This window comes from Siphateles boraxobius, unplaced genomic scaffold (assembly GCF_051911475.1).
Source record: "Siphateles boraxobius isolate OS27281-9 unplaced genomic scaffold, OSU_SipBor_1 5, whole genome shotgun sequence".
Lineage (NCBI taxonomy): Eukaryota > Metazoa > Chordata > Actinopteri > Cypriniformes > Leuciscidae > Siphateles > Siphateles boraxobius.
Window position 1 is genome coordinate 28814164 of NW_027509141.1, and position 23826 is coordinate 28837989.

Sequence of the window (23826 nt, forward strand, 5' to 3'; positions counted from 1 at the left end):
ATCCTAATATTCTGATATATAATTATTATAATACATAGGATAAATATTATATAGAAGTATAGAATATACAAATTAAAATGATTGGGTAAAATGGTTTTGGTTAAAACATAAATGGCCTACTGGTCAGTAAATTTAACCATAAGTAAATATTTTTCGAATTATATTTTAATAATTGCTTTGTCTCTAGTACAGTAAAACCTAATACTTTCACATCGGAAACAACATTTATGTTATAGATCAAATAAAAAGTTCTGGTCGTAAAAAGTAAGAAAATATGCCTATGTGAAGCCCGGATGTTAACTACCTGAGTGTGAATGTTCTTTCCTATGGAAGATTCTTTACTCAAACATCACGTGTTGCTCAATCCAACGCATTTCATTGGCTGATTCTGAGGCGGGAGTTTCAGATTGCTGGACATTCAGGATACTCCTTCTTCTATGTGTTTCAAACGACCTCTAGTTTTTACTAACTTGGACAACCTATAACGTACACATTTAAAAAACATTGGCTATTTTGTCGCATCGGAGTGTATTTTAAACTCTTACGCAAACCTAGGGCTGTGAAACGGGGTGTTAGTGAGATCTAAAGAACTAGCAATTGGATTACCGTGGTTAGCCGCCTTATTAGAAAACAACTAACTACTGTCAACGCGTCTCGTGCCTGTTCGTTAGCGAACTTCAAATTAATCCGAGCTCGCGCTTGTCTCTTTCAACGGTCAACCTTTGGAATATCATGAGCCCTTAGTTTTGCATTAAACCCGGAAACTTTGTAGAAATAGTTTTTATATCTTCACCTAGATATGGATAACTACCGCCATCCACGATTTGAAGGTTCGAATCAAGGGAGGGAGAATAAAATGCATCGAAAGAAAGGATTTGGAGTCGTAGTGTCATCCCAGGGCAATTCAAGTGGGGATGACGGAGAGAAGAAGCCTAAATTCGTAAGTTAAGTTACACATTTTTAAAACAACCACTGTCATTTAACGTGTTTCTGTCATCATATCTGGTTATTATTCTAGCAAATCATTATGTCCCCACCCTGTTCAATTCATACACTGCTGCTGAATGGAATCACTGGTTCTTGAGTAACGTTAACTTAGTGGGACAAAACAGTCTACAAAACATTTTGTGTCAAGGAATTACTTTACATTAGTCTGTTTGCGTTCAGAGGCATTGATTGCAGTTTAGTGCAATGTCCTGCTTTACATATCTCTCAATGTGTATGTTGCCTGTCACTATACATTGGCCAACACCGTCAAGTAAAAAAAAAAAAGTCAAATAATTATCATGAATATTGACAAATTTAACATTGAATGAATGAGCTCAACATGATTTTCTGCAAAGAAAAAACCCTGCATATCACGCATGTATTAATTAAATGAGGAAACATATCTATCATCCCACCAACATCCTCAAATCAAGGCCTGATGGTATTAAAAGAAACCACCAGGCTTAAGACCTTAACAAAATACTTTAAATAGATTCAAGTATGTTGGTAACTGAACATAATAAAAACAGAACACACACACACACACACACACACACACACACACACACACACACACACACACACAAAGGTTTGATGATGAACTTAGTCAAGTTAGTCTGTATCTGTTCTGTCAGTGCTCTTTGTTTCTTCAGCAATCAAATGTCTTATTTTATGCAAATTGAAGATACTTCTTCAAATTGACTGCATGATGACTGTGTTTTAGATGGATTTAAGCAACCACAATTTTTTTTTGTTGTTGTTGTATTTTTACAGACAGCAGAGAGACAAATGGATAAAAAAACACACCCACACACATTTAACCTCTTGTTCAATGCCATCAACTTAGTTGTTGACTGCCAGTGCTAAATCAAAGGATAAAATTAGCTCAGGGATAAGACAGAATAATCCAGTCATGGTTTAGTGCTGCTGGTGTTGGAACAGTATTTTTTTCTGAAAGCCCACCCAACATGATGAGTGAGACATCGTGCCACTGTTAAATAATATGCTTTGACTTTTGTACATATCACCATGTTGTTTAGTTGTTATTCTATAGTCTTTGTTTAGGTCAGGGGTTTTCAAACTTTTTAATGCCAAGAACAAGAACCCCCAAATACCTTCGTAAAATATCAAGGCAGCTAGCCTATATATCCTTCAAAAGTTTGGGGTCGTTAAGATTTTTTGAAAGAATGTGATCTTTTTATTTGATCAAAAACACAGTAAACAGTAATATTGTGAAATATTATTATAATTCATAATGACTTTTCTATTTTAATACATTTTAATGTATAATTTATTCCTGTGATGTCAAAGCTGAATTTTAAGCATAATCCAGGGTCACATGATCCTTCAGAAATCATTCTAATATGCTAATTCGGTGCTCAAAGAAACATGTCTTATTGATATCAATATTGAAAATGGGTGTTCTGCTTGGTATTAAAGAACAGCATTTATTTGAAATGACTTTAAATTGATCAAAATGGAGAGTAAAGAAATGTAATGTGTTCGTGTTAAAATAAAATGATAAATGTCTTTAGAAAAATGTTACCTTAAACTTTGGTATACTTTTAGTGTGAAGACAACATTTTGAAAATGAAAAATTGTTGTATCCTTTTTTGGAATATGTTGTAGATTGTCAGTAGTTATGGCTAAATGCAGTAATTTTTGTTTGCACATTCTTGCAGTCACATTTTTCTTGGCTTTTGTACAAAACACGGGGACTGTTTTTTAGTTGCTTTCCACATAAACTGCTCATCTGTTTGAAAATAGGGGCTTTGTGTTATTCTAAATGCATGCATGTGTGGTATTTGTCTAAACAAGGGCTTTTCATACTTGAAATAGTTAACCCTGGGTCATTCTAAACCCTGGGTAAACTGATTCCTGGGATATCTTGCTTCACTCTTCACACTGCTCATAATTTGGTTAACAATTAATCCTGGGTATTCATAAGATGAAGTTTCATTTTGTACATTCCTAAACACTGGGTTAATGTTCTTATTTGCATATTTGCGGGGTCAGTGTCATTGATTGGATGAACGCAGCACGCGACCTGTTTACATAAAATCTCTAGCATTGCACATCCTCTTATTGCCGACTGTACTGTCGAGTTTATACTGAATGGATACTTCAGACTATAAAGGTAAGAATGATACGGTCCCTTGCCTCAAATTGTTGCGTTTTCTGTCAGCATTTAACATTTTTCAACCTCAATCGCTGAATTTACTGTTTATATACAATGTGCAGTGTTTCCATGACTGTACAAAGCACGCAAATTACGCGATTGGTTGTCTGTTGCGAAGCGTCTAGTTTTAACATTCTGACACCGCATTGTTTCTCACTGTACAAGTTTGGCACTGCAATGTGGGGTTAACACTTCTAAAGTGGTTATTATTACCCTCCGGAGCAGGGTTTCTTAACCCGGAAAAAAGCAGTGCTAACCCCACTTTTAAATTAGCCTACAAGTGTGAAATGTTCCTTTCCCGGGGGTTAAAGTGATGTTAAGAACGACGATAACCCGGGGTTAAGCGCAGTGTGAATAGTCCTAAGATGTTTTCATCAACACACCCTTGCTGAGTCCGAGTGCAAAGCGTAAGTGCACTTTCATCAGAATGAGGTCTATTGTCAGAATTTGTGGAATGCTATGACTGATCGAGGCCATTCTGTAGTTTTTCCCCCATTGTGTTTTTTTCACTGCTGAACTTGTAATGAACCGTTCAGACTGCAGGTGGTCCAACCACAGGCTGACTTTTAACTCCAGCAGTGGATTGTCTTGAAACTCAATTGGTCTTTGACAGGTCACAGGCTGTGCTCGATCTGCTCTTGTCATCTCCCCATGTCTCCTGTGTTCCCGGAAGAGACTGTGTTGTCCTTCTCCTGTGGTTTCTTACCCTTTTAATATAATTAGCGGGATTTAGTCTGCTGAAAGTTTTAGTGACCTTTGACTGCATGTGAAGAATGGATATTTGACTACAACAGTCATATAGGCTACTTCACAAACCTTTATTATCATGTATAGCTTGGACTTCAAGTCAAACTATTTTTTTTATTACTTTTTTGTAAGAAGTTCTTACAAAATTACTTCCTTTTCACTGTGAGAGCATCTTTTTGAGTAGGCTTCTGCTCAAAAACTTCCCAAATAGTGTGGAGTGGACACTTTTTATTCAAAATTAGGGGTTTGGCCAAAGTTTATGTAAAATCATGAGTTGGGTTTGTCATTTTTACCCCGCGTAGCACTGAATGAAACGACATGCGTATACCCACTATCCAGATACCATTAATGCATGGTTTTGTAATGGAAAGGGATAATGTATTGTTTATCAATTGTATTATTGTTTATCAATCAGAACTAACTAGCTTGAATGAGATTTAAGACTTAATTAGTCTTTTTACTTGTTTAAAAGAAATTTGTCAAGATGGTGCATTTTAAGTTCTATTTCACTTTTACAAAATCACCATTCCTTTATCTTCTCAACAGTTATTTGGCAGCTATTATGTGTTTGGAAAAGAGGAGTCCTTATTATTATTTATTACATTTTATATTTTTCTTTTGGAAAAAAATACTGTGTAAAGTCAAGTATTTGTATTAACCAGTAGGTGTCACAATAACACCACAAAAAGAGGGCATTGAGGCAGTTCTTGATCATTTCCAAGAACATTTGAACATGTTTTCATAACCAGTTTGTTTTTGTGTCAGCGTTTAAGATAAGCTGAGGTGAGAGGAAGAAAGGACATGTTAAACATCAGTTTGCCTTTGCAGACCCCTAGATGTTATTAATGTAAAGGTGAATAGGCCAACTTAGGAAGAGGCTAGTTAACTTTGCTGGCTAAGTAGAATAGAGACCTGCATCTTCAGTTATGTTCTTATTTGTCTCTTTTGTGTTAAACTTGAACTACAATATAAAGTGTGTGTCACAGTCTTCGGAGTTGCGCTGTAATGTTCCTTAAACCAGAATAAATTGTCTTATTGAAAGCTCAGCTGTCCTAGAGAGTGACAAATGAGTCATGGCAATTGTGCCATGTGTATGTGCACGCAGGGTCCGAAATTAACTTTTTGGCTCACCTGCCACGGGGACTGGTAGATGAAAAAATCCACCAGCCAGGCATATTTTTTATCGGTCAAAATAATAAACAGCCTTTTTGTGTCATATATACATTCATTTCAGTACATTTACAAGGTATTATGTTGAATGTATAAGAGTACATAGAAGTCAAAACAGAGCAACAAATAGTAAGACTACTTGTCTAAATACTTGACTAACTAGTGCTCATAACAGTACATTTGAAGGTTTAGTAAGAGTATCACATATTTTACCGAAAGTAAAAAAAAATACCGATTAATACTATCAGTTAAACGGTTTAAAAGTTAAAAAAATTGTTTATATATATATCTTTTTTGTTTGTTTGCTGCATGGTTAAAAAAACAGTAGGCTATATAGCCACATCATGTAGACATGTTACTATTTAAAGTAAAAACTAGACTAGCTGTGGATTGAGGTAGGCTGCTATTTTTTTTGACGGAAAAAAAACGTAGTCTGATAAAAAAAAAAGTTTTCAAAGCTTCTTCAAACTGATTCAGTGTTTTCTTTTTGTCATCTTAATTTGTTAGTTATTTAAGTTAAATAAATATATTTAGTGTAGGTCTATTTTAGGTATGAGGGTTCACACGCTTCCTGAGGCACAGACGCACACACACGCAAGGTCTCTCGCCCTCTGCGGCGCGCGTGCTACACGGTTTGAAGCACAGTATGTGCGCGCTCTCTCACTCGCTCTAGGTTCCAGGAGGTTAAACTAATTTGTGGGCATCAGGGACCCGCTGTCAATATGCGGGAGACTCCCGGAACTTTCTAGAATGTCTGGAACATTCACGAGCCAGTTTGGCGGATAGCCTTTTGAGATTTACTCGCCAAACGGAAAATCTACCCGCATTTGGCGCTTGGCGGGTGTTAATTTCGGACCCTGTGTGCACGGCAAGCTCAAAATCTCAAATGTTACTGAAAATATTTTTTTAATGCAGCTTATGGAAGTTGCTTTAGTTGAGTCATAAACCTCTCAATTCAGCAGAGTACGTGCCAGAGCAGGTGTTCAAATGTGTTGGGTGACATTTTGGGCATTGTCCTGGGCTAAACGTTCAGCTCCCCCATCTGTCTCCAGTAAGGGAGGGAGACAGAGCAAGAGACCATGCGAGTGTGAGAAAAATATTTCAGCACAGCCAAAATGCTGCATCAACAAGGGAACATATCATGGTGAGGGTCAACCAAATGGCTCTCATTCCCCGCAATTATGATACCAGATTGATTTCTCTGTTGTGGACTTTCAAGAATGCACTTGGGAGGACAAAAAATGAAGGATATTTGAGTGTGGAAAGATGGAATATATGCCCAAACAACCCCAAATAAATTCAGCTTTTATAGTTGCCGTCAGAGCCAAAGCAACTAGATGGATTTAACAGGGAGCTTTCATTCTCATGCTGTTCTGACAGACCACCGACCTTTCTCTTCCTCCCTTCATTTGGATTGGAGGAGTTTGAGCAGCTTAACGTGAAATGTTCCCACAGTGATGGGTAGACAGTACCGCTGTGTTACTGCAAGACTTGTTGATTGAGATTTACTGGTATTCCTTTCTGAATGTCACAGGATGACTTCGACATCCACACATACAGTAAGTGTCTCTAAAGTTAGTAATGTAGGGAAATGAACAAGGATAAAGGATATAGTATGGTGTGGGGTTGAAATGGAGGCTGCTCCTGCTTCTTTGAAAGGCCAAATGGCAGCATTGGACTTACTAAATAGAATGATGTGGAAGAAGCAATTACAGAAGCTGCCAGTGATGCACTTCTTTTATCACAACATGTTCTGTTGCCTTAATGGTGCAGTTAACTTTTGACTGACCTAAATGAAAAAGGATCTGACTTTTCAAATGCAGGAAACAACGATGCTAGGGAAAGTAGCTGGAACTATCAAGGCCAGAGTAATTATATCCAATTTTCCTCATCCTTTTTTACGGTTGTATTTGAGTTAAATTTTGGGTGGGTATTTGTAATTTGTAATGAAAGGTTATTTTTTTTTATTCAGCTTCTGTCACTCAGGTCTCAAATATACTACACTCGGAGCTAAGTAAGTGTCGATAGCTTGTTCCCCTTGGTAGCTGCACTTGTTACCTGGAACTGCCTGAAATGTTGTATGTATGATTTTTCTTGCATTCTCTACAAAAGACTGTTTGATAAGTGTTTTAGCAGTTGGTTGGAACACACTGTGACTTTAAAAGCAGATGTAAGAGTCAAATATGATCTTTGACCATATTTTGAGGCATTTTGAGATTTTCACAAGGAGATAGCTTTTGATAGTAATCCTACACTGTAAAATATGTACCTGCAAATTAACAGTAAAATACTGGCAGCTGCACTGAATTAAATAATTTGACTAAGCTACGTCATCATGACAGGTTGAAGGATTCTGATTGGTTAAGGCACAGAAAAATGTCTCAATTGACAGCCAATTCCCAGTTTAGGCACAAAGTGACCCACTCAGGTCACTAAGTTTTTAGGCTCCCGTTGTCGTCAGATGATCATCTCCCTTCCCCTGCGTGCCAGGTTCACGTCAGGTCCTGAACAAAAGAGTATCAGAAACACACAAATACCCAGCTTGTTCAAGGTTGGATTTGGGCAAGCTCTAGCTCTGACCAGGAAACTTTCCCAAAACGTAGCTACTAATAACAAGGTCCAGACAATATTTGGCATTATTCTCAAGTGATTGAAGATGAAAAGTAAAGTAAATGCTTCAACTAAGAAAGAATTGTTATGTAGACGTTTCATTTGCCGTTTTGATATTTCTCATTTGCATTAGAAATGGCACCTCTTATCAGTTGGGCAACTTAATGGTGGCACCAGTGCAACCTCTAGCAAAATTGACTCCTGTAATAATGGAAACATTTGTCACTGTATTATTTACAGTGAAATTATGGAAACTAACTTTTTTGTTAGCACAATCTCTGGGTAGTGGGTACAGATGTGTTAAATAAGGAATATTTAACCTTTAAATACCTTTAGACCTTTAAAATGCTCAAAAGAAAAATAAATCTTGTAACAGTATAAGCCATCTCAAACAGTGACCTGAAGTCAAAATGTTATTGCATGTTCTTGCATCTCTCAGCAAACATTGAAAAAAGCTCATGCCTTTCTTTGAAGCCATATCAGTAATGAATGTTGGTGATGCTTTGCACGCTTAGCACACTTGTTTTGCTGTGTAGACTAAAATGCAATGTTTTGAAATTAATATTAGGAAAATAGGGAAGGTTATTGAATTTACATCAGTGTGAAAATAAGGACCTATTTGAAAGAATACAACTGGTCACAATAAGCAAGAAGCAGTTTACAGTTTAAATGTTTTCTTACCCTGTAGGAAAGGAAGTCCATTAATATTGGAAGGCAAAAATGGCCCCTGTAGATCTAGACAGTGATATTCTGTAGGGGTGACAGTGCTCAGTGTCTGAGAACACTCTAAGCCACTGCAGTAGGAGTGTCTGTTGAACAGAGAGAGAGAGAGAGAGAGCATAGACTCTAGCAGCTACTGCATGAGCGTTCATGACTGGCATGATGAAAACCACTTTCTCTGACACACACACACACACACACACACACACACACACACACACACACACACACACACACACACACACACACACACACACACACACACACACACACACACACACACAGCGAAAGATTATTTTTTGTATCCATGGCAACAGTGCACCATAGATGCAGAACCAGAGTGGTGCAGCTGAACCTGCTGAGATATTTGTGGTGATCGTAATGGTGGGACACTGCTGGCGCTCCTGATGTTCTTTGGTGAGGCCTTCAATTTGGGCTAGTCGACAGTGCTCCTGTTATGCATGCACTGCATGCCGAAATGACTGCTGCATGTAACCCTGAGATTATCATCCTGATGTCTCTGATGCTGTTTGAGGACATGGTCTGAAGAAAGTGTGATGTGGTTTGGGGATGGTGTCTTTCTCCCTCGTTCCTAACCTCTTGGCCCTGTCTGTCACTCCCCTGATGCGCTGATTGCTATGCAGCTCTGAACTTGCCTTTGGCTCTTTATCCCGACCCCAGCTGTATCCGTGGAGACCAGCTGTCAGCCCAGTCAATTCCCCTCCTCTTCCTGACAGCCCGCATAACCCTTCGGACGCAAACCTGGAGATTGGAGGAAGGCCAGAGATCTGCATCCAGACTGAGGCAGAGATGGATACAAATGAAGATAACGGATAAGCAGACATGCACGTGCGGTAGGATGTGTCCTGGCAGAGGTGATAGGTTACCCAAACAGAACAGATGTAAACTCGCTTTGGCTCAGTCACCTTATTTCTGCTGAATTTAATATTTCTATTGCGCCTGACAGAGTAAAGTTTATACTTTTTGTATGATCTTTAGAAGAGAACTTCAATCTCCTTGAATTTCAGAAGTGGAGAGTAGTAGATCAAGTCAAGTCACCTTTATTTATATAGTGCTTTTTACAATACAGATTGTTTCAAAGTAGCTTTACAGAGATAACAGGAAAATAATTCAACAAAGTTTGTTGTAGTCCAGCTTAAGTAAGTTCAGTGATGTTTCATTTTTGTTTTAATAAAGTTATTAATGTAGTTCATTTTTATTTATTTAGCCGCTCTGGAGAGAACCGTGATTTCATTGTCCAGCTCAGTTCAGTTCTCATATAATTGTGTCGATGCAGGCAGATCAATAATATTGTTGAATATTAAATTAAATGTCCCCAACTAAGCAGGCCCAAAGGCGAAAAAAAGGTGAAAAAGGCGACAGTGGCAAGGAACCAAAATTCCATCAGGTGACCGAATGGAGAAAAAAACTTTGTGAGAAACCAGGCTCAGACAAATGAAGGTCAGAAGTCAGATTGGATTGGAATACTCAGAATATTATTCAGTTTCATCTGGTCAGAGTCATCACGCCGGTACGGAGATGGGTTTGTTGAGGATTAGTGCCGATGGCTGTCGTGTCGATGAGGCCTTCACAGGGGAGAGTCTAGTTGACACAATCTCTGCTGTCTCTTCAGGGATGCGTTGTGGTCGTGTCTAGGCGCAGGTCCACCATCTCATCTGGATACGGCCCGAATCCGACTGATTACATTAAACCTCGAAATAAACAGAAAGACTAACATTAGCGTAAATGCCATTCTTCTTATGATCTATTTTATTCTTTATAGATCTATTTTATTGCATTTTTCCCCTGCTAACAGCACAGTTTAGTCCATTTGTTCCAACACTCTGTCGTTAATATAAAAATTGGAGCGCAAGCTTCCCTGAAGTTTAGTAGGTTTTAGAGCCCGACCGATATGGATTTTTGGGGGCCGATACCGATTTAAAAAAAGCCTGATACCGATATATCGGCGGATATTATTTGTGTACAGTAGCAATATTATTTATGTGTATTATAGTACAGTACCAGTCAAAAGTTTGACACACTTTGGTGTGTACAAACTTTTGATGGGTACTGTATATTGAAGACACAGTATTTAAACAGAATAAATATATAAAAGTTTTGCAATAATCAATCAAATGTGGTGATCAAACACTTGTGTGACAAAGATATGTAATGGAGGCAGGGGGAATGATAGAATGAGAATGATACATTTGAGCTGTAACCAAACTAGTTTGCATTGCATGTTATATTATATTATATTCTAAATACTGTTGCATAATCTTCACTAACGACTTTGTCTTTTAATTTAGTCACGTTATATAAAACAACTTGTATCAATAAATATATCAAAAGTGTCACTGACATTATCTTCTATTTTTAGTCTTAATTCCTCTAATCTCTACAAGTGGAGGAATAACTCAGATCTTTTTACTAAAGTAAAATTTATAATATCATAATGAAAACGTTTTTAATTACATAATGTACAGACTTTTATACTATTTTAATGTACAGACTTTTATACTATTTTAAATTAGTAAGCAAAATGTACCTACTAAACGTGAAACTAGGCTACTCTTATGCAAAATGGCCCTATATAAAGTATTATAATTATATAAATTATTGGAATATTGCTTTATGTTGTAACGTAGCTTTATAGGCAGAATGAGCTTTAACACTGTGTCTACACACCGGACGCGGCCGTTATTACTCGCGTGAGTCGCAACAGCTGTTTACCCGAGACGTGGAAAAGCACCCGTTACAGAGCAGAATGGGCCATCCGTTTACTGTCGGAGATTTGTCGCTCGCGCCACGCATTTTAATCAATGTTTAATCAATCAATTGCCTGGATTTAATAAATAAGTAGTAAATATAGCAGACAATATAATCAGGACTTCTCAGCTGCGCGCTTGCAATAGTCACAAGGTCACACAATACGTGACAGAGGCTGGCAGCAGAGAAATCAATTCAGTGAATTACACTGCGCAAATCAAAAGTAATGGTCTACTACCCACTGGATGAAGAAGGGTTGGCTCTCAACAGAACATATTTATTTTATTTTCGTGTTCGCATTTATGAGGAAAAAATGGACGTGACAAGCTCGGAAAGCGGCACTAAAGTGCTTTAAAACTTTCAGAGACCTCGAACAGAAAGCACAAAGCCTTTCATTAAAGTCAATTTCGTTTTGTATTAATTATATCTTAATTTTAATCAATGTTTCATCAACCAAATGCCTGGATTAAAAAAATAAGTAAATATAACAGACAATAGATAATCTCGAAACGGAGGCGCCGGCGAGAACTACAATTGTCTCATAAATAAACCGAAACTCAGCGTATAGACCTGAGAAATATATCTATTGAAATGTCTACTTTTAAACAGAACAATTCAAAACGAAAGACAAACTGCTCTCTGCTTATGTAATCCTTCTGAAATGTACATTTCTCTCTGGCGCGTTCAAAGATCGCGAGTCCGCATTCTCAACTTCATCTTTGCAGCCCACAATTAAACAATTAAAATGTCTCCTTGCTATATTTGATGTATTCATATCATTGCTTTTGCCAGTTCATTGTGACAGCTTTTAGGTGCTTTATTGGCAGCGCCACCCTTACATGAATCACCGCACGCTGCATTTTTTTAATATTCATTTATCGGCCATTATAAATGCCGATACCGATAGTTATGAAAATGCCAAATATCGGACGATAATATCGGCTCGCCGATATATCGGTCGGGCTCTAGTAGCTTTTGCCCACCAGAGTGATGCAATTGGCTTTGAAGTTTTTCAGAAGCTGAATAAAATCACATGGAAAAACACTGGATGCGACACATTCGGATGTTCTTCAAATAGGGGAAATTATGACTGCTTGAAATGTCCATGAGAAATGAAACTTCAGAATATCGAGCCCGTTCTCATCCTTTGGCGGCATATGTGACGCCATATGACAAAACGGCGAAATACTACGCACATGGCACCCTTTAGCGTGAATATAACACGCGAACCCAAGGCGTCATAAAGTTGACTGGCATCCTTTAGTGTGAATATGAGACGCAGACCCTACCCCACACCTAAACCTACCCATCACAGTGCGTGTTATATTGACGATAAAGGGTGCCATGTGCGTAGTATTTCGCCGTTTTGTCATATGGCGTCACAAATGACGCCAAAGGATGAGAATGCGTTAGAATATCTGTTGAATTCATTTATTTTTACCCCTTTTTCCTGCTAGACAACATAGCTCTTGTCACGGTCTCTCAGCAAAACTCCTTATATTACAGCATATCAGCACTCATCTTAAATATCAGCTTCAGTCTATCACGTGCACATGCGACATGTATTCCTGTCTCTCCACTCGGGCAATGTGACGAGACCAGGGTAGTGATCTGACAGATGTCGATGGCAACTGCGCACTGAGGCCGATTGCCACATTGCCTCTTTGGTCTTGACGTCCAAGGTTAAGACAATCACCGGCAGGTGGGTGTGATTGAGCCTAATGGACTGCAATTGACATGATTAGCGTCTCTCACCTCTGCCGAGGTGATACTGGATGGATTTTAATAGCCTCTCCTGGCAAAGTGTCGATGGAGAAATCTGTTTGGCATTCATGCATGTTCTGTTAAAGCTTCTTCAGCTTGACCTTCATGCTGATAGACCCTCTGCCACATATTCACTTATTACTCCTTCCCTCTTTTCTTTGACATCCAGAAATGTACCTGTTTTATGTGATTTGGCCCTTGTACTACAGTTCTCCTCTGCTTGCTGAAGGTAGAGTACAAGATGGTGATTGATTAGAAAGATAAGAGAGTTTGAGCATAAAATGGATAATGTTATGTTTAAAATATGTTTTATGTGTTTAATAGATTTTAATAGATAAGTGACAATGTATTTAGGAGCATGCGTGTGTCTAAATAAAAAAAAATGCTGAAATAATATTTTCATTCTTACTCTCTGTATGAAATCATCAACTTTTATGGGTCTGCTTTTTAAAGGTATATTAATTATAATAATAATAATAATTTGTTACATTTTATATAGCACTTTTCTTAGTACTGAAAGTGCTTTACATATGGAAGAGGGTAATCTCCTCAACCATCACCAATTTTGTTTGGTTTGTCAGATTTTGAAAACAATATCCATGTAAAACGTCAATTACAGACAAATCATTATGAAATCATGTACTTGTGATTTGTGGTGGAGTAGCTGTCTGATCCAATAAAGCTGACAGATGAAGCAGTCTACAAAAGTTGCTTTTCAAATCTCATTACACTGTGCCTCGTTTCCAAAGTAATATGCGGTCAAATTCTCTGAACAAACATAATCCTCAGACGGGATTCAGGATGCCATTAAAAAGAATCTATCCATTTGCTCTTGACGCTGGTATGGTATCCTTCTGAAGTCTGTACAGAGACTCAAAGGAGCTGTTTATACATGATGCATCAAAGCGCATACTCTTCTCTTCCATTTTTGTGGAAACTTGCAGTTTCAGAACAGTTAACAGTCAATGAAAACAGTGCATATATGCCATACGATGCTTACGATTTACTGTTGATGATTTATGGCAATATTGTAATAGGTGGTTGTAAGAGGGCATATTTTATCTCTCTCATCTTTTTGAATGAGCAGCTAGCAATAGTGTGTAGTATTGACATTTCAAAATAAGAGTCCTTGTTTAATTTGTTTATAATTAGAAGTCCTAAAATTGAATGTGCTGTTTGTTCAGATCACACCAATGTCAGTTTTATCCACTCCAATCTACTATGTTTTTTATTCTCCTCCTCTCATTGAGTCTAGCTGAAAGGAGATGGGGGGTTTCCTAGCAACTGTTACTGGGTGAAACCCATAACCTTGATCTGTTTTTTGGGTAAACTTTTTGTTCTTTTTCACAATGACCTTCCTACTCCATTACTGTGCATTCTAGAAACAAACAAAAAGTTGATTTGAAGAAAATCATCAAGGCAATTGTTCTGCTGATCATTTTGCATCTTATTTTGCATAAATGCTTAATGAGTGCTCTCAATTGTAACTTTCTTTGGATGTTTTGTAGATGAGGGCATGTCGCAGGATATAAAAACAGCTATCATTGACATAGACAGAGATGACCTTTCATCAAAGGCTGATATGATGGATGGCCGATTGCAGTGACCTAATAAACACTGTTATTTATAATATAAGCAGGTGAAATGGCTAATGTTGTTAATTATGGCAATAAGTCCTTTTAATTAGACCGGTGCAGTGAGGGAGTAAAAAATTGAGTAGAGGGGGTGGAGCACAGCACGTCTATTAATGATTTTTTTTTTTACATTTTCAAAATGATTTATTTATTTATGACTTGAATAAGGACGTTTATGAGTCCAGCTTGTTTTTACTCAGAAGGCCTGGCAGTTCCGTTTTGTGCAACCTGATTTGTATGAATGACTCTTCTCTTCACTAAAGGTGATTCAGAGTCTGCCTCGTATGACAATCAGGTCTTCTCAAGGCTCTCTTGCTTTCTCTGTTACAATTTCAAGACTAGAACAACAATTGGCAGAGGACTTTTCAATAACTTTGATGCTCATACAAATGATGCCATTCATTCCAAGGGGAGCATGATTACTAATGCGTAAAGAATATTAGTCATGTCAAACTTTGGGTGCACAAGAGCTATGTATACCTTTTTTTTCTTTTATAATAATTCTCTAGAAACATACCCGCACACTGTTTCTCTACTGATAGATATTATCTTTTATGTTTTCCCCATATGAGAACACGCGCAGGGCATGTAAGCACTTAGTACTGCTTTGTATGAATAAACTCCCAATTAATCTAGTTGCCATTGTAACCAAGTTTTTGTAAAGTTTCTTTCTGTTTGGCTGACGATTTTGTTAAGGGGATATTTGTGTTTGCATTTGGCTCGAAAACCCAGTCCCCTGCCGGTTCTTGAATTGGTGACATCTATCATGCTGGTTGGCTTCATGTAAAGGGGAATGTCTGTGGCCAACACATCTTGGTGTTTTATTTATTGGTAGGACTAGGATGGAATGAATGGATTATAAGCATTTCAATGAGAATCTATGAATCTGTGGGCTTTTCTCCCTTATTGATTGTACTTATTACAACAAAGCAGCAAATAATTAAAAAAATGGCATTGTTTACACTAAACAATCAGTTTACATTTAATGTGATAAACATTATTGCTTGATCCTTTAGAATTCATTCTAATATGCTGATTTGGTGCTCATAAAACACTTCCTATTATCAATGTAAATTATCTATAACAGTTGTGCTGCTTAATATATTTGTGGAAACGATGCATTTTCTTTGAGGATTCTTTGAATATAGTTTAAAAGAATAAGATTTATTTGAAATAGACAGCTTTTGTAACATATATAAATGTCTTAAATGTCAATGATTAATTACTGTCAATAATTAATATCTTTTTTGAATTACATTTCAATTTTTTAGGTGGTTTCATTTCTAGTGAAATGTCTACCAAATGAAAAAGCTTTCAATTGGTTTCAATTTATTCAGTGGACATTGATTTGAAGCACTTATGCTTTTACTGTGGTTGTTTTAATTAGCCCTGTCATATGTGAGTTTGAGAGTGTTAAAGAAACCTCAGTGATAATTTTGCTCTACCATTGTATCCAAAGTGTTGTGTTCACTGCAATGCAACATCACCCTTGAATGGAGGTCAAAATGCACTGGAACATCCAGACACACAACTGCACTTGTCACCAAAAACATCCAGACACCTTTCATATTTTGTCTGTTTTGTAAATTGTATTAAATGTAAAGTTCTGGAAAGGAAAAAAATACTTTCTGGGGAGAAACTTCTGATGGTGACTTTTCCAATTTAGTAAAAGTTTGAAGCAACACTGGGGTTGTCTTCAATAAAAAACAGTCAGGATTTTTTTCTGACTTTAACATTACTGGCAAACCTGCAAGTAGCAAGCAACAGTTTTATTTATTCGGCAGTGGCTCTGTGGTTCATGTAGGTTGTCTGCAAACCGAAAGGTTGGTGGTTCGATCCCCGGTTCCACCTGACCAAGTGTAGAGGTGTCCAGGAGCAAGACACCTAACCCCCGCTGCTCCCGACGAGCTGGATGGTGCCTTGCATGTCTGACACTGCCGTTGGTGTAGGATTGAGAGAGTGAATGGGTGAATGTGGGGCAACATATGAAGCGCTTTAGTGGCCATTGGGTCTGTGAAAGCGCTATATATAAATGCAGTCCATTTACCATTTTATTGGCCAAATATATTTTTTATTAGCATTAATTGCATGGTGGTTTTGGACCCTGGTTCTAGATCTTTTAACCTTTTCATATTGTCTTCCATATGATTTGCTGTGACTGTATATACTTCACAAGTAGCCTACACAGATTGACCTCAGTAACTCATAATCATCTTTCTTCTGGTCTTCATCTTGACTGTCGGCGGTTAGCCCACCATCCGTTGGCTGAGGTGAAGCAGATCTCTGGCTGGCCAGGTGGTGGATGGGTGTGTTGATCTCATTAGTACACCTGAACTCAATCCTTGCAGTTTGCCTCAGCTCTAATGAGGATCTCCCACTGCTTGGCCTTCTTGACACAGACTGTTTTTGTTTGGGTTTGTCTGGTCCCCACTCTCCAGTCAGAATGGTTTAACCTTTCATAGAGCTGTTTTTCCAACCAATGTACAGAATAACATTTCTCTGTTTGCTTTGTGATTTATATTTTTTCTTTTCTCTCCAGCAAAGGGTTGCAGATGATCAGGTTGTAACTCTTCTTGTGAATGATTAGCAGGAAGTTTTCTCCACTATTTGCTGAGATAACTCAACTCGAATGAAGACAGACTGTTAAAATTCAGTGTGATTTTACATTTGTCTGCACAGAATGAATTGAGCGTGTATGTGCTTAGAGAACATAATTATCTAGCCACTTATTCGTTAGTATTAGTCTGTATAGGGGGGAAGATACATTTGAATATGAGTATGCAGATGGTGGTTTGGCTGAAGGCTGTTAGAACGTCGGTGGGGGAGTTGAATAATGAAACCGTAGTAGTCTAGACACACCCCGGTGGCTGTGAGAGTCGTCTTCCATTGTGTGAAGTTATTTAATTTCTGAAACATGACTCTTATGTTCTCAAGTGCTTCACAGAGGGACCATTGAACCTGCTGTTTCCTTTCAGCCATTAATGCAGGTAGATTTTGTTTTCACCCAGAAGAAGCGCTTTACCACACTTTCCTGTGAAAACTGATGTTTTATGATTTATATTTACTTATATGATTGAGTTGTGGTTTAGGCTCAGGTTAGGTTCCATAATTGCTGTGCCATGGCATCTCCAGGGGTATTTTTGCGGCTTAAATGACTGGCCATATTCGAGCATTCGTTAGCACTCGCATTGAACAAAGAGTGACTTTTTATTTTGATCATCATCTTCATCATCTTCATCTTCATCATCGTTGTTGTAATGTACTGGGAAACCAGAATGTGTATCCATCAACAGAAACATGCAAAACAGTGTCTGTTTTACGCGTTATTTTCAACAAACCATATTATATGCTTTGTCAGATTTAAGATGAACCGTGGTGCAAGTGTGTGCCAAACCGTGGGTGGAGAATTGCAAATTTTTTTTATTTTTATTTATTTTTTACCTACAACCATTACACCCCTAGTAAATACACAAATATGCTGTTCACACAAGCAACTGCATTCTGGCAACACACTGAAAAAGCTTTGAGATGTGGCTCAAAGGTCAAAGATGTCAATCTAGTGCATATTTATATAGAAAAACTATTAAAAAGCATCAGGGCTTACTGTAAGCGGCACAGAGTAATTAAGTCATCTCCATAATAACTTTATGTTCTACTTGCCCAAAGCAGACTTCTTACATCAGCGCATTCTGAAGGATAATATGCAGATTTGGTGCTCAAGAAACAGTTCAAATTATTACCAATATTGAAAACCGTTGGGCTACTTTGTTTTCAGGAAACTATTTTTTTCATGATTATTTTTGTTAAAAACTTTAAAAGAATAGTGTAAATCAAATAGTGAATAGTGTACTTGGTACCGAAGTCGGTACTTTTGACAACACTACTTTAAAGTTAAAAATGTAGCAGCAATCAGGCCTCCGAACCTGTTCAATGAACGAAAACAAACAAACAAAATTTTGACAGGAACATAACCAGAAACGGAAACATCAAATTTAATCGTTCTGAACAGACATGCTTATTTGAAATGGCCATTAACTGTTTAATAACATTATTTTATTGTTCTTTTTAAAGAACACCCACTTTTTAAAAACAAACTTACACCACTGATCATGGTGTAACGGAGATTCATGAGAAATTGCGCTGCAGAAAAATCAGCTTGATCAAAAACTTGCGCGGTCATATTTTTCCTAGGGCTGCATGATCAATCGTATTTTAATCGCGATATCTTCCTCTCTCGATTAATTTTAAATAATCGTTGCGATATTTGCCTACTCATTATTTATCTTTTCTTCTACGTGTTCTGTCCGATGTTTTACTTAATCAGTGCAATCTGGCAACCCTGCGCACGCTCGCTCTACTGAGGGAAAAGCACGGATGATCTAAACAAACACACACCGGAGTTTCTCCACCGCGATCTCCACTGCGGTATTATGCTTACATGAAACTGTCATACAGCCAGTCTGTTTCTTCACAAGCCACTTTTGCTGTTTGTGTGAGTAAATCTGCCAATCAAACCTTCTGCGATTTTATTTGGAAAAAATCAAAACACCACCTTATTTTTTGGGATTATGTTTGCAGAATTAAATGAACCATAATTTTGAATTATTGGTAATAATGAGGAGTTTCACTGTTCTATCTTTTGAAGTTTAAGGTTTTACCAGTTTTCATGATTTGAATCAGTTGAGAACGACACACAGTTTTCAGTGTCTATCAACAAGTAGGGTATCGTTCTTTGCAGTATGAATTTGCTGAGCGATCTGGATCTGTAGTTTGTCTCATTTGCAACCAAATTGTCGCTTAGAAGATCTAATATGAAGACACATCACAATGTAAACCATGCATTTTGTATTGACTTGCCACCTATTCGTTCGGGTCACATGACGTCACTGTAGCTTTGGGCCGCCATCTTGACGACCGACTGTCTCAGTAATGCCTGCAATATCTTGTGCAGTTGGCTGCAACAACAGCCGAAAGAGGAACCCCGAACTGTATTTTATTCTATACCAACTGGCTTTAGGCAATGGCTGCTATCTTACATGCGCTTCATGAGGCACACACGCACACTAGCACACACACGCAAGGTCTCTCGCTCTCTACCTCTCTGTCATGCGCGCGCTGTTTGAACATACATATTCCCGTAGACTTGCGAAAACCGGGACATATTCATCGTAGCCTTTAGAAAACCAGGACATATTCACATAGCCATTTGAAAACCGGGACATTCAGTGTCCCGGGAGAGTGTATAAATATTTTTTAAAAAGGGACAATCCCGGAAAAACCGGGACGGGTGGCAACCCTAGCAGCCATAGACCCCTATACAGCGCGCCAGTAATGAATTGAGCTCTGTTTCGTGTCTGAATGGACAAATACACACAACATGTTTAAATGTCCGTTTTGGAGAGTATTCACGTAAAATATGTTGGTCATGTCTTAAACAGTGTTGTCATCCAGTCTCTTTGGTAGAGAGATAGAGAGAGAGAGACGCGGAAAACAAACAAGGATGCAAATGTAAATTATCGCGGCCGGAAAAATTATCGATCTAATTTTTTTATCGTGCGATTAATTGATTTATTGACTATTGCGACTGGGGGTAATAATTGTGCAGGTTGTGTATCAGTATATTGGATCCGTGCATAAGCTCTTAAAATGACAGCAGTCTAATACTCCTGCTGCTGTCTGTCATGTTAAAGAACAAAAGACAAAGAAAATCACTCTTGACTGAATAGCTTTTGCAACTTTAATTGTAAGCATTAATCTGAATTAATTTTTTTTACAATGAATCCTATCCAGTGTTATTTTAAATTTGATTACTTTACATTTTACATTTGATTGGTTTCTGTATTCTTTCTTTCTTTAATACAGGCCTACTGTGAGACCCACCTGAAAAACTTAAAGCTGTATTTTCATATCTCTCTTTTTATTCTGTTGCATTTATTTCTTATTTTATTACTGACTTTATGATATTTTGCATTGAAGTTGATTTTTGTTTGTATATACTGTCAATTATAGTTCTAAGAAAGAAAATTGGAATTGGCAGATCATACTTGCAAAAAAATCAGAATTTGCCGAGATAATTGCAGTTGATGCATCTCTAAAATTTATAAACGTTATGCACTTTTCTTTTTTACAAACAGTCATATTATTTCATTGCTTTATAAACAATTTAATGCAGTGCTTATTGCGCCCTCATGTGGCTTCAGGAGCTAAAGTTTTTTTTCCCCCCTAATAAATTAGAATATAATTAGAATATTAGATAGAAAAAGCTCCACATCATCACATTCACTTCACCATACCTAGAGATCGGCATGGGGCACTTTCCATAAGATCATCTCTAAATGAAAATCAAACCAGCTATTAGCCTAACTGAAATAACACCATGCCAATCTCTAGGTATGGTGAAGGGAATGTGATGATGTGGGGCTTTTTTAGTTCCAAAGGCCAAGGGTACTTTATCAGGATGCATAGTATCCTGGATCCATAAAACAACTGGCCTTTAAAAATAAAAATTTGCTTGCCTCTATGGGAATTTAACATAGGGGTGTCCTGAATTATGCAACCTGTATTTTAAGGAAGAACATATTTATTTACGATACATTATTCATTCACAAAGAAAATTGGTGTCCTTAAAGGTTGGATTTTTCCTAATTTTTTAAATTAAGGCATTAAGATCAATTTCCAAAAGATGATTTTTTTATTCCTCTTTTTAGTCAACTTTAGCATGGGTGTGTTCACTTATGCTATCCACTGTAAATTCAAATTTAGTTTTCCAGCCATTTTGTCAGCCCTAGTTTGTCTTTAGCCCTGAGGAAGGCAGGGGTGCTACTGCTTTCTAGGGGTGGCACGGTACATGAAAAAACATCTGAACCGTTCGGTTCGCTTGTCTCGGTTTGGTGCGTTTGTGCGTCGCACGGTTCGACGCATGCGCAAAGTAACCTCGTGCCAGGCTCCGTATGCTTTTCAATCACTCTCGCGATACTTTGATGTCATAAACCTTTCGTTCTGTGCAGCGCCGGTTCAAGTCGGACAGTAAAAGTGGAGTATGGAGTGCTGCAGGTCTCGTCACGTATAGAAATGGCAAGTGGGAGAGATAAGGAAGGCTAACCGGAGTTGGAGGATGCGCCAGCGTCGTATAGCTAAGTCCTGTGTGTGGGAACATTTTGGATTTCATGTTACCTATGATATTTAAATATATACAGTGACACTAAGTTTAGATACGAACTCCAGTCATATGTTTCCAAATACTGCACTTTAAAGCTCCCGTCGGCAACAATTTTTTGATCATATTCAGTGAAATCGACACTATAATCCGACAGAACAACATAAAGTGGTTTTAGAAAAAAGACAGAGCTTCTAACTCCACCTGGAGCGTGTTATTTGTTTTGGAAAAATCCACCCGTCCCGGATAATCGGGTCCAATCAGCGCAGGGGGGTGTGAGATCTGACTGTCAATCACAGGTCGTGCGCACGCCATCCCTCGCGCACCTTACAATCACATGCACACGCCTGAAGTTCGCGCAGTAATGAAGAGTGATGGCGGAAAAGATTCCAATTCCTCGGTTAACCTCAAGAGCTAGGAGGTCAAAAACAACACAGGAAAACAGAGCACCTGCTGAAAATAAAGAAGTAAAGAAAGAAAGTGCGTAAATAAACCAGGATCAACATCGGATCGGCATTGGAAAGGTGGAGAGATTTACGTGATTTAATTGGGTTCAAGCTGGATGCAGAGCTTGCAACATTTCTTCTCCACAGGTAATTGTGCTTTATCAACCAGTTACTTTATTTCTTAGTGTTATAGTAATTCCACAGGTAATTGTGGTTTATCAACCAGTACCTTTATTTCTTAGTGTTATGTTAGTAATCTAAGTATGTTTGCCCTAATGTGTTGGTATGGATAGCTAACGGTAGCACTTGTTGGACAGGTTTGTTTGCACTGAAATCCGAGTGAATGTAACGTTAGGTGGATAAACATGTCCAGATGAAGGGATAAAGTTCGGCTTTTAGGAAGAATCAATGCTACTCTATCTTTCTTACGAGAGTAAGAACAGTAGTAAAGCTACTGTTATTGTATGTGCTATCTTACTAGCTCTGATATATAAGCAGTAGAAAAATGTACAATGACCATGTCTGCCACATACAGCAATAATAGCGTTTCAGACAGACGATGGTGTTTATTTACGTTTAATTGGTGGGTAATCCATTTCGTAACAATCTACTCCAAAATGACAACAACAATAACAAAATACTTCATGGTGTTGATGGATGCTGATGAGACGGGCGCGCTCACAGAAAATCTGGTGCACTGGCACTGACGAGCACGAAGCCACGAACTCGGTGGGAGGGTATTCGTTGATAGTGGGGGAGGGGCATGAGAGTTGTAAACATTCAAAATTTTGCCTAAGTCCACTCAATATGCAGACTTGCCGACTGGAGCTTTAATTTCAAGTAAAAAAAAAATATCCTCGCTCTCAGGGAATAGAAGCATTGTTGATACTGTTTTTGTGTTGAGGTTGAACTTATGTTATACTTTATGGTTATGGCCTTTGCTATTGTTATAGCCTCGTTATAGGCAATTATGTGTAAAATATTTTGACTTATTTAAAAGATAGTGCTTTAAGAGTTCTTCTCTTTTTCTTTTAAAAGATAAACATTTTGTAAGAGCTACACTGAAGTTAACCGTTTGATAAATGCAAGTTAATTTTAATCTTTGTGTGCTAAAAATGCACATAAGTCCCTGTAGAGATAGCAATACACATTCTCCTTTTTTGTCAAATAAACAAAAGCATTTCAACAATGTCTTCTCTCTTGCTGTATCAAAATGTCACATAGCTTTCCTCAGAGATGGTCTCAATAATGTGCTTAAAGTCAAGTCAAATTCAAGTCAAGTTTGTGCATGATTACATGATATAAAATTTTTTTAATACTGTATCCTGAATTGTGGATAATTAAGCTATAGCCTAGGGTGAAGTACATTTCCGGAGTGTTAAAGATTAAAAGAAAAAATAACAACAAGAACCGTACAGAACCGAAAACCGTGACCCTAAAACCGTGATACGAACCGAACCGTGGGTTTTGTGAGCCGTGCCACCCCTACTGCTTTCCCTGATAACGGTTCCTGAAATCAGTTGTATTGAAGCTAAACCTGTTGGCTGAGCTGCCATATGCTGGACACCAGCAGAGATCGGGAGGTTGAGTTTAGGTATGAACTGCAATTTACTCCCTCCTTCCAAGGTGTAAATCCTCTATGGC

At 37.9% G+C, this 23826-nt stretch overlaps 1 protein-coding gene across 3 annotated transcripts in view; it reads left to right on the top strand.

The window, feature by feature from the left end:
* Positions 1-399: 399 nt before the first annotated feature.
* The window catches only part of diaph3 (diaphanous-related formin 3), a 388621-nt gene continuing 365194 nt past the window's right edge, over positions 400-23826 (top strand). For all 3 annotated transcript variants that reach the window (XM_077203763.1, XM_077203765.1, XM_077203764.1), the window contains exon 1: positions 400-940. In XM_077203763.1, coding sequence (XP_077059878.1) covers positions 800-940 — 141 coding nt within the window. In that variant the 5' untranslated portion in view covers positions 400-799. The remainder of the gene's footprint in view (positions 941-23826) is intronic.